This window comes from Oncorhynchus clarkii, chromosome 20 (assembly GCF_045791955.1).
Source record: "Oncorhynchus clarkii lewisi isolate Uvic-CL-2024 chromosome 20, UVic_Ocla_1.0, whole genome shotgun sequence".
Classification (NCBI taxonomy): domain Eukaryota; kingdom Metazoa; phylum Chordata; class Actinopteri; order Salmoniformes; family Salmonidae; genus Oncorhynchus; species Oncorhynchus clarkii.
Genome location: NC_092166.1, coordinates 62,545,691 through 62,558,539, shown reverse-complemented (window position 1 = coordinate 62,558,539; position 12,849 = coordinate 62,545,691). Strand labels below are relative to the sequence as shown.

The window sequence follows — 12,849 nt, the reverse complement described above, 5'->3', positions numbered from 1 at the left end:
CCAGGTATTGAAAGCGCTTAGAGACCTACCCAGAAAGAATCACAGCTGTAATCGCTGCCAAAGGTGATCCTACAAAATATTGACTCAGGGGTATAAATTCTTATGTAAATGAGATATTTCTGTATTTCATTTTCAATTCATTTTCAAACATTTCTTAATACATGTTTTCACTTTGTCATTATGGGGTATTGTGTGTAGATGGTTGAAAAAAATGTATTCCGGCTGTAAAGCAAAACGTCAAGGGGTATGAATACTTTCTGAAGGCACTACACACATACATATATATATATATATATATACATATATATATATATATATATATATACATACATACACACACACACACACACACACACACACACACACACGCACACACACACACACACACACACACACACACACACTTATATATATTTTTTTCCTGAAATCATCCTTTATCCACCTCTCCTCTATCCATTTCTCCTCTCTGCCTTTCCATTTCTACCATTTATTACTGCATCCTCTGCTATCCATTTCTCTCATCCTCAACCCATCTCTACCTCGGCTTGGAACATCAGGGAAACTTGGAGTTGGATTTCCTCTAACACGAAGCCACAGTTGCTATTTGGTTTGTAAATTGGGTGGCAGTCATTTGTGTGTATGTGTTTTTGTTTGTGTGTATATGCGTACTTGTGCGTGCTTTGATCAGTCTCCTATAGTACCCTCCTCAGCAGTACTCCTCTCTTTGTGGATCCGGCAGGTCATTCAGGTCCAGAAACACTGAAGCATTGGACAGCTTCCTTCCATTACTGGACAAGTCCAGCAATTCCTCTGCTGTGCAGCCTGAGCTGGGTACTGAGCTGATGTACATGTCCCACACCTGTTCCACATGTCCAACGTGTCCCACCCCAACCCCTGGTCCAGAGTCCAGCTCCAGAAGCTTCTGCTTGATCTTCAGGTTCTTCTCGATGTTTCTGCGCTTGTGTTTGAATTCCAGGATGGTCTTGGTGTAGCGGTTGATGATGGTTACTGAGGAGGCCATGCAAGCTGTGAACGAGCTCCACGCCAGGCTAGAGAGAGAGAGAGAGAGAGAGAATAATAATAATAAGGAGATGAACAGATAAACATTTACACGTCAAAGCAACATCTTTATTGGCTGGTGTGTAGAAGTGAACTGGTAGAGAGGGAGATTAAATAAAAATCAAAAACTCCAAATGACATTTTTTCAAGTGATTTAAAGACCTTTCTCTCTGTGTGTATGTGTGTGTGTGTGTGTGTGTGTGTGTGTGCATGTGTGCATGTGTGTGCGTGCTTACATGTATGACCAGCTGTAGTCCCATGTCTGAGGCTTCCAGTCCTCTGGCCCCACACTGACTGTCAGCTGGAAGGCTGTAGTGAACATCATGTGGGCCACCATGCCGAGTAGACCTGGAAAGTCAAGTAAAAAAACAACAACATCTCAATTGCGTACATGCATTTCTTGCAGCAATGTTGTCGATTTTCAAAACAGAGTCCACAAGACACAGAACTCTGTAAATGCGTTTTCAAAATGGAGTTGCCATAAATACATTCATCTAAACTATATTATAATGTAAAAATTGCTAATATATTCATAAACAGAACACGACTGTCTGCAAAAAGATAAACGCAACCATACTTGTCTCTTGAGTCCAAGCAGACAAAACAGAAAGTTCCAGTAGATCAATACATATTCTTTGCAGTCACTAAATCATGATGATCAAAATTGGGAGTACATCTATCCAATGGTGCAGAATTATGGGCAATTACTCTCCTTTCATGCATATTTCACCAAACAGATCAAATCAAATGTTATTCCTGATAAAAATAAATAAAAAGCACACTGTGTGCAGGATTCGTTCATCTGTATCACCACAATCCAAATGCATGTATTCAATACATAGGCTGGTTTTGTAGACTTTTCATTGGCACACAGAAACACAATCCACAATAGAAATAAGGACAGGTGAATACAAATGGAGGAACATATCTGATATGAATGTACAGTATAGGCCTCAATCCACACCAAAGCAAAGCTCTAAAATGGAAGGTCACAACATTGGAGATGACGACTTAGGAGTAACCCAAAGTTACTCCTATTCTCTGAATATCTGCAGTATTAAAAAAAAACATTTTGACAGTCCCCATTGCCTAGATATTTCTCTATATTGTACATGGTATGAACACGATGGGGTGATTTAGAATTGTGTGTAGTAGTATTTACTGATTGCCGGAAATAGTGAAGACAGCGGCACACATTTCTCTTCTGATGAAAACAATGTGTATATATTCAGTGAAAACGGTATTCACTGATGACATTTGTATTTAACGTTTAGCAGAAGATGGTCTAAGACCTGCAAGCAAGGTAAAAAGGCAAGAATATTATCAGAAGTTATGTTAAATGTATTTAAGCATTTGATCATTGCTGTTTTGCTATAGATACGTTTGAGCACAGATCCCAAAATATCTTGAACACGATTGGGAAAACTGTAAACTAGTCCAGCGCTGTAGAATAGAGTATTATAAAGAAGTGTGTGAAGTTCCAGTTTTCACCACAGGGAGACAATGTTGAGCTATAATGGAACCTACCGTAGTCCTTGAGCGCTACAGGGTGTGCAGACATTTCTTCCATCCCAGCACAAACACACCAGATTCAGCTACACTAATCCTCATCCTAAAGTCCTTGATGATGAGTTGATAGTTGAATCATGTGTGTTAGTGCTGGGCTGGAACAAAACCTTACTGCCCCTGTAGCAGCTCTCCTAGACGAGAGTTAGAAACCACTGGATTAGAGCACTTGGTTAAGCAGAGAAGAGTTGTGCCAGTGTTTGGGATTGGCAGAATGACCACTTAACTGGCCTGTTGGCTAATTTGGAGTCATGCAATTGTAATTCTGCTCTCTTTCACTCTCTCTGCCAAAACCTCCAGTCGCTCTGCCAATCATTGTCAATAAACGGTGACATGTAGCCTAACGATTAGAGAGGCGAGCCAGCAACCAAAGGGTTGGCAGTTTGAATCCTGGGTCCGATGGGAAAAATCTGGTGGAAAATGAGCTGGCAACCACACCTCTGCCAATCTTTATCTCTTTCTCCCAAGCACAGCTCAGTCACCCAATCAAGAGATCAATATTCTTTCCACATATCCACCCACTCAGTCAACCACAATGGCATGGAGAATATAGCCTAAAGCTTTTACTATCCGCGGCACAGGGCTGGAGTGATCCTTCTAACTGGGACTACCCACTGTCCCTCCATGGGTTTCCAGGGAATGTGCGCCCTGAGGTCTCTCTCTCTCTCGGTCACTGTCTCTGTGTCTGGTGTATTAATTCCATGGTTAGAGAACAGAAGATCATAGGTTTGAATCTCACTGACGCTGTGTCACCGTAGAAAAGAACTGTGTTAGCACGATTACAATAAGTTTACCAATAATAAGCTAGCATTGTTTTTAAAAGTCATATTGAAATGCTCGCTTTTGTTCTCAGAACGTTTAAAAAAACGTTCACTTTTACCGGTCAGGAAACATATGCCTTTGTTCGCACAACCCATGTGAAATCAAAAACATATGTTCTCACAACTTCCAAGGAACCAAATGTGCTAGCTGGGAAGTGTTTACATGACTATTGCATACTAGGTCTACTGGCAGAAATCCGTTTAATATCTGATTATTAGTGTGCATTTAAACGTACTCAATGTGTCTTCCGTCAATCACAATCAGAACTTCCTTCAGGCAGCACCTCTACTAGTACACAACTTTATCTTTCCTCCCTAAAACTAAGCTAGGCTTATTTCCCAGAGTGGTGGGTGAACCAAGCTGAACATTTTGGAGTAGTTGTTCTCTTCTTGGTAATGGTAAAGTATAAAGTGAATCACCCATATGGGCTGTTTGTGCTAAGACAAAGACCTCTCTCTTTCTCTCTCTCTCAGCACTCTCCCTCCCCCTCCTTTCACCCCCCCTCTCTCTTCCTCCATACTCCCTCTCTCCCAGTCTAGCCTGTAGGAGCATTAGGTCAATAACCGAAAGGTTGCTGGATCGAATCCCTGAGCTGACAAGGTAAAAATCTGTTGAGCAAGGCAGTTAACCCACTGTTCCCTGGGCGGCGATGATGTTGAGGGTTTGGGCTAAATGCTGAAGATGCATTCAATTGTACAACTGACTAGGTATCCCCCTTTCCTTCTCCATACACCCCCATTATAAAAAAGTGTAATAATGGTTTGTCTGGCCTCTAGCATTCTTCTGGAAATCATTACAACAAGATGCTGAGCTAGGTGAACTGTGTAAGCCCCTCTATAAACTATATTAACACATTAAAAACAGGAACAACAGTAAACCCTTTTATTGATTACATTTGTTGTTTGTAAGCAGGACAGGATAACTCCCCTGTGACGAGACTGTTTTCTTTTTTGCGAACAATTTAATTATGTTTTTAAATGTATGTTAAATCAGTGGTTGATTTGAGGTGGCCATTAAAGGGAGACATAAAATAAAGAGTTTCCTGCCATTTCATTATTCACTCTTGGTCCTTTTCTGCAAACCAAACGATCGCAAATGACCTGGATGCAAGACTGAGGTTGAGGTTGAGGTTTGAGGTTTGGATGACAGATAGGATAGCTAACATCGAGATTAAGCCTACTCCTGGATTGACGAGTGTTTGAGCATAGACCAGGAGCAGGCAAACCAGCGCCATGGTTCCAGAGTCTACTCTAGACCATCACTTATCCAACAGAACACTGAAGTCTTGTGTCTGCAGAAGGCAAGTGCTCCTCTAATAACCAACATCCATCCACTAGGACCAGATCAATACTAATCCAGACAAAACCAGCTGTCTGAAAAAGACAAATGCTCCTTGGGTGGAAACAGCCTCATAGGAAGAGTAGCCCAGTCTGCAGCCCCATAGATAGCAGTGAGCTGTTTTAGCTGCCTAAAGCTGTCAGTGTGAAGACCGTGTTGATCTGCAGGGTTTCTATTGTCCCAGTCAGGAACAAAAGGTTGAGACGCAAACTAACAAACAAACCATTGTTCTAACCCTAACCGAAAACAGTGGGGAGAGGAGAAAAGGGACTGACTCAATAGCAAGAAGCACGTGCACACGTTCAAACAAAAAAAAAGCATGTAAAGTGTGTTGTTTACCTGACAGGACAGTGAATATGGCAGCGAAGGCGTTGAGTTTGAGGCCGTCGATGACGTTTCCTAAGTGACACGCCTCTATGGACATGAGGATGCCTCCGGTGGCCAGGAGGAGAATATACAGACATTCTGACACGATACACAGCCACAGCACTCCTACAGGGAGGGGGGAGGGAGAGAGAGAGAGAGAGAGAGAGAGAGAGAGAGAGAGAGAGAGAGAGAGAGAGAGAGAGAGAGAGAGAGAGAGAGAGAAGGGAGGTGTTGGGAGTGGGGGAGAGGGGGATTGCAAGAGGGTGGGGGGGTTAGGTGAGGGAGTCGGACAAGTGACCCCTTCACCCATATCATTAACCTTCACTGTCACAGAGAAGATGCATCTGTCTAAGACAGACACACACGCCACACACCATGCTCGCTCACTCACACACTCATGCTCACACACTCACACACACACACACACACACACACACACACACACACACACACACACACACACACACACACACACACACACACACTGCCTGGGCTATGGATGGGTGAATGATCCTTGATATGGGCTATGGATGGTGGGTGAATGGTCCTTGATATGACCAGGGTAAAACTTGACATTAAGTTGCCCATATTACTATGTAACTACACAGTAGTAACAACATAGTTACAAACTGTAGTTACATAGGTATTACTATGCCCAGCAATGCAAGCCTACCAGACGAGCTAAATGACTTCTATGCTTGCTTCGAGGCAAGCAACACTGAACCATGCATGAGAGCACCAGCTGTTCCGGACGACTGTGTGATCTCGCTCTTCATAGCCGATGTGAGTAAGATCTTTAAACAGGTTAACATTCGTAAGGCTGCGGGGCCAGACAGAATACCAGGACGCATACTCAGAGCGTTCACTGACCAGAGCATTCACTGACAATTTAAACCTATCCCTGGCCTGGTCTGTAATACCAAGTTGTTTCAAGCAGACCACCCTGCCCAAGAACGCCAATCAACACCATTATCCCAGACACCCTGGACTTACTCCAATTTGCATACTGCCCCAACAAATGCAAAGATGACACAATCTCTATTGCACGCTACACTGCCATCACCCACCTGGACTTAAGGAATACCTATGTAAGAATGCTGTTCATTGACTACAGCTCAGCATTCAACACCATAGTCCCCACCAAGCTCAAGACCCTGGGACTGAACACCTCCCTCTGCAACTGGATCCTGGACTTCCTGACGGGCTGCCTAGGTGGTAGTATGGCAAAAACACATACGCCACGCTGACCACCAACACGGGTGCCGCTCAGGGGTGTTTGTTTAGTCCCCTCCTGTACTCCCTGTTCACCCACGACTGCATGGCCATGCATAACTCCAACACCATTATTTAGTTGACGACACAACAGTGGTAGGACTGATCAACGACGACAATGAGGCAACATATAGGGAGGAGGTCATAGCCCTGGCAGTGTGGTGCCAGGTCAACAACCTCTCCCTCAACGTCAGCAAGACAAAGGAGCTGATCGTGGACTACAGGAAACAAATGAACAAAGGAACAGAAGCCTACAATCCCAGTAGGATCACCAGGACAATGCAGTGTTTCTACTCTTCATAAATGCTGTTAGGTTTGCACTTTTCAATTGACACATCCACATCGGTGGGGCTGTAGTGGAGAGGATCTAGAGCTTCAAGTTACTCGTTGTCCACATCACTAAGGAATTAACATGGTCCACACACACTCACACAGTTGTGAAGAGGGCACGACAGCGCCTATTCCACCCCAGAAGGCTGAAAAGATTTGGAATGGGCCCACTTGGTACGGCAACTGCAAGGCACCCAACCGCAAAGCGCTACAGAGGGTGTTGAGTACGGCCCAGTACATCACTTGGGCAGAGCTCCCTGCCATCCAGGACCTTCTTATCAGGCAGTGTCAGAGAAAGGCCCAAAAAATTGTCAAAGATTCCAGCCACCCAAGCCTTAGACTGTTCTCTCTGCTACTTCACGACAAGCGGTAACAGTGCACCAAGTATGGAACAAACAGGACCCTGAACAGCTTCCCCCAAGCCATGAGACTGCTATACAAGACTGCTATACAAGACTGCTATACAAGACTGCTAAATAGGTAATCAAAATGTTTTATCTTTATCTCTGCATTGTTGGAAAAAATACGTAAGTGAAAAGATACCGTAAGTTAGCATTTCACGGTTAGTCTACACCTGTTGTTAATGAAGCATGTGACAAATACAATTTGATTGGATTGATTTGAGCAATACCTATGTAACTACTATGCTGTTACTATGTTGTTACTACAGTTATATTACTGTGTAGTCATATAGTAATAAGGGGCAACTTATAATAAATAATAAATCCAGGTTATTACTAACCAATTACAGTGTAATTACATAGATTATAACACTGTTAGCTACATTGCTATAAGACCTGTAGAATGTTAAGTGCTGCCAACCACAGTTACAATTTTTAAGTTAAAAGTAGGCCTAGAACTCAGTTAATAATTTAATCTATTCTTCTCTCAGTGAAAGGGCAATCATTTTTACTTGTTCCGACCAAATTCTTCAATGGTATTGGTATTTATTAGGATCCCCATCAGCCACTGCAAAAGCATCAGCTACTTTTCCTGGGGTCGTCATGGGATTTCAATAATTAATCAAAGGTGATCATTTAAATTTCACGGCAGGATCAAGATGCATATTAAAAAGATTGAAGGTAGTCTGTGATTTATGCAAATGAGTCTCACATATGTGTCTCTTTCACATTTCGTTTTATTTGTTTTGTCTAGCTGAGAGTATCCCTTTAGCTATTTCAATAACTGCAATTCCCTAACCAACATATCCTCCATCACAAAAGCCCACAGAAAGGTATGGACTTATTGGATGAAATCAAATCGTGAAACCAACAAGGGCCCTATGGAAGTAAGTCATAATAATGCCCATTTTAGGGAACAGAGGCAGTGACATTTGACTCAATTGAGTTCACAATTGGACATGTTTAATCACATCTCTCAGACTGAACAGGTGAATAGAATAGGTGAAGTTACAACTAAACCACAATCAGTTGCGGGTGTCTGTCATTCTCATTCTTTCATTCTGTCAGTGTCACAGGAAGATTTAATTCCAGACAGTGCGTGTGTCTGGTCTTGTCCTGTTAGGAAGCTATTCAACAGTCTTTCGTGTGACACTGAATTAGGCACGGACAGGTTGTATGTTTGTGTGTGTTTGTGTGTAGTGAATTAGTGTGCCAACACGGAGGAGGTGAAAAGAATGAAGGATGGATGTCTGTTTGGCAGAGTGAGATGCTATCTATTCATCCTCTCTCTTTCTATCCATCCTCTCGTCCTCTTTGAAGACCTATAGAAGTCCAAACTCTGCTGAATTTGAATGAGTGACCACAGCATGGATAACACACAGGATAATACGGATCAACTGCTTCTCAGGTGTGTTAACGCTGGGCAGGAACAAAAGCCTGCAATCCCAGTAGCTCCCCAGGACAACGCAGTGTTTCTACTCTTCTTAAATGCTGTTAGGTTTGCACTTTTCAATTGACATATCCAAATAAGCCTTAAGGATAACCTACATCTCAGTTGAGCCCTGCGTGTGAACCTACTCCATGATTATTAAGTGACTGGGTTCAATTTTCACCTTTTGAGCTGCACTTGCAATTCCTGTTATAAAAGAGATGACTTGAATCTCGATCAAAATACAACACCAATTTAGCCATTCACAGTTGCATAGCAAATTGTGTTATTAACACATCAATTACAATGTAATAACATGTTACTACACAAAACCTACCTCTTTCATGTGAGGGTGTGACATAAATGAAACTTCTGCAGATTTCACCTGAAATAGAATATCCCACACAATCAAAAACAATACAGTCAAACACTCAGTCATCATATTTCGAAGGTGGCTAAACCCGTGCAGTCTTTTGCACCATCCCTGTTGAAACACCTGATTCTACTACTCTGCAGGACATTTTTCAGGTGTGAAAAGGCCTGCATTCGTAGCAGACCCAGCAGCTCTTCGAGATGAGTGTTGGCCACCCCAGTGACACAAGATTGACACCAAACATATTGAATTTCCGTCCTATTCTCACACTGTCGTGCAGACTATTTTATGGCATATTTACGAGACGGTAAAAATCAGCTATCCGTTCTAAAATATGTATATGTTACAACTGTCGAAGTGATTTCTCACGCTTGACATTCTTGCTCTCGTTGAAGGTAATTTTTCACGTAGGCTATCCAATATTTTTGAAGGAACGGGTAATTTCAGAGATGGACACTGTGATTCTATCAATAGCTACAAAAACCCTTCACATGCAATGCACGCAGCTATGTCACTGTGTCGGACATCAATTAACCAAGCTGCGATTGTTTCATCTTTTTTAAATATAGGCCTACCCATTGATTCTTGAAAAAAATATAATTTAAACATGCCTCATGAGTTTAGCTCAACTGTCGTACCCCATCAGAACCCAAATTATAAACAGATTTGATTTACTCCGTTTGTAATTTAAACGTAAACAAACATCCTCGAAACATGTTGTTGATATCATGGATGGTCAGCCCTTGGTCTATGAATTTGAGAGTGGTTAAATTTCCCCAACCCCACCCCTCTGCTATTTAACAAAACATAATTTTTTGAATTTCAGATTTCAACTTTAAAGTAAACAGTCAAATGAAAAACATATTACCTAATACAGCTCACATAACAACTATGGACATTTAATTTATCTCAAAAGACAATAACAAATACATAGGCATAGCCTATACATTTGCATAGTCCATGATTCTGAGAACCCAATTATAACCTTCCATTTAAAAACTAGGCTATTTCCTTCATGTCTATACATGCGTGCAGGTGGGTCACATCGCGGCGTGGGAAAAAGTTATATTCTCTTAGCTTCTCTTACCTGGTTCAAGACAACTGGAAACTTGGGGAAACAAATAGATCCAACTGGAAAAAAAACATTTTGACCGGTCATCCAACTCGGAATTCCAAGTTGGAAACTCCGTCCGGGAGTGAAGATCACTGACGTTATGATTTTACCTTGTTTTTCCCCCTGAGTTTCCAGTTGAAGTGAAAGCACCATCTCTTTCTTACCTGTCATATTGACGTTCTCCTCGCACGAAAACCAGATCCCGGTGTGGAACTTCCTCATAATGTACTTGTCCTCGCCGGACTCCCAGATGTACTGGACCAGTCTGCTGTCGTTGATGTTCGAGCTGTTGAACCTGATACAGAACGACTGTTTCGTGGTGACCGGTCCGGTACAGAAAGGTTTTGCAACTTTCCGTGTCCCCTCGCACCAGTAGCTGGTAGTCAACGCAGACACGGCTAGAATCAGCGCGAGGAAGTTCAAGGTAAGAGCCAGGGATACCCTCCGCTGCCGATCCATCCCTCCCATAATGGCAAACGGGAATGGGAGACGCACTTAACTCCAACGTTCAATACAATATTTGGCGACTTCTCCTCAGATCCTCCTCCAGTTATCCGGCTTTCCGATAATATATCAGCGGGCAATTACAGCTGCGCGATACTCCTGCATGTGGAGCCAATCCTCAGATATGCTCTTTTGAGAGTCTGATACTCTCACGTTGTAGCTACCCATCCTCCCCCTCCTTTCTAGTGTATCTCTCCCTGTCTCTCCTCCTCTGTTGAAGGGGGAAGGTTGCCAGCTCCTACCTGTCCGTCTGTATCCTAGTTGACTCCGTCTGTGCAGTCAACCACACACACACACACACACACACACACACACACACACACACACACACACACACACACACACACACACACACACACACACACACACACACACACACACACACACACACACACACACACACACACACATACGCACACACACGAGAGGACATTCAATGAGTGTAATGTAGTTTACAAAGTTCGATTAGGAAGGCTGGTCTAACTGGCTCTTCACTTTTTATTCATCTAGTGAACGAACACATTTTTAATTTTTAAATGTTTAATTTCACCCTTATTTAGCCAGGTAAGCTAGTTGAGAACAAGTTCTCATTTGCAACTGCGACCTGGCCAAGATAAAGCATAGCAGTTCGACACATACAACAACACAGAGTTACACATGGAATGAACAAAACATACAGTCAATAATACAGTAGAAAAAAAGAAAACAAAGTCTATATACAGTTAGTGCAAATTAGGTCAAATAAGGGAGTTAAGGCAATAAATAGGCCATGGTGGCGAAGTAATTACAATATGGCAATTAAACACTGGAATTGTAGATGTGCAAAAGATTGATGTGCAAGTAGAGATACTGTGGTGCAAAAGGAGCAAAATAAATAAATACAGTATGGGAATGAGGTAGATAGATGGGCTATATACAGATGGGCTATGAACAGGTGCAGTGATCTGTGAGCTGCTCTGACAGCCGGTTCTTAAAGCTAGTGAGGGAGGTGGGAATCTCCAGCTTCAGTGATTTTTGCAGTTCATTCCAGTCAGTGGCAGCAGAGAACTGGAAGGAAAGGCGACCAAGGAATTGGCTTTGGGGGTGACCAGTGAGATATACCTGCTGGAGCGTGTGCTACGAGTGGGTGCTGCTATGGTGACCAGTGAGCTGAGATAGGGCGGGGCTTTACCTAGCAGAGACTTGTAGATAACCTGTAGCCAGTGGGTTTGGCGACGAGTATGAAGCGAGGGCCAGCCAATGAGAACGTACAGGTCGCAGTGGTGGGTAGTATATGGGGCTTTGGTGACAAAACGGATGGCACTGTGATAGACTACATCCAGTTTGCTGAGTAGAGTGTTGGAGGCTATTTTATAGATGACATCGCCGAAGTCAAGGATTGGTAGGATGGTCAGTTTTACGAGGGTATGTTTGGCAGCATGAGTGAAGGAAGCTTTGTTTCGAAATAGGAAGCCGATTCTAGATTTCATTTTTGATTGGAGGTGTTTAATGTGAGTCTGGAAGAAGAGTTTACAGTCTAGCCAGACACCTAGGTATTTGTAGTTCTCCACGTATTCTAAGTTAGAGCCGTCCAGAGTAGTGATGCTGGATGGGCGGGCAGGTGCGGGCAATGATCGGTTGAATAGCATGCATTTAGTTTTATTTGCGTTTAAGAGCAGTTGGAGGCCACAGAAGGACAGTTGTATGGCATTGAAGCTCGTCTGGAGGTTAGTTAACACAGTGTCCAAAGAAGGGCCAGAAGTATACAGAATGGTGTCGTCTGCATAGAGGTGGATTAGAGAATCACCAGCAGCAAGAGCGACATCATTGATGTATACAGAGAAGAGAGTCGGCCCGAGAATTGAACCCTGTGGCACCCCCATAGAGACTGCCAGAGGTCCGGACAACATGCCCTCCGATTTGACACACTGAGCTCTATCAAAGAAGTAGTTGGTGAACCAGGCGAGGCAATCATTTGAGAAACCAAGGCTGTTGAGTCTGCCAATAAGAATGTGGTGATTGACAGAGTCGAAAGCCTTGGCCAGGTCGATGAATACAGCTGCACAGTAATGTCTCTTACATAATTCACATCGCTTCCTATCTCACTCATCAGCATAGCAGGTATGTATAAGGTAGTAACGTTACCGCAACATCATAGCCGGTATTTATAGGGTAGCATTTATAATGTTAGCTCATTAGCGTAGCAGGCATTTATTTGGTCATGATTATAATGTTACCTCGTCAGCATAGCTGGTATCAATGGTAGTGTCTAAATGTTACCTCGTCAACGTAGCAG

General features: G+C 42.9%; 1 protein-coding gene across 1 annotated transcript; it reads right to left on the bottom strand.

The window, feature by feature from the left end:
• Positions 1-452: 452 nt before the first annotated feature.
• On the bottom strand, positions 453-10,538 carry LOC139375625 (gsg1-like 2b). The gene is made up of 5 exons (XM_071117418.1): positions 10,235-10,538; positions 8,921-8,968; positions 5,125-5,277; positions 1,296-1,407; positions 453-1,049 (listed from the first exon to the last, which is right to left on the bottom strand). The coding sequence occupies exons 1-5, from the start codon at positions 10,536-10,538 to the stop codon at positions 707-709; spliced, it is 960 nt and encodes a 319-aa protein (XP_070973519.1). The 3' UTR covers positions 453-706.
• Between the last annotated feature and the right edge of the window lie 2,311 nt (positions 10,539-12,849).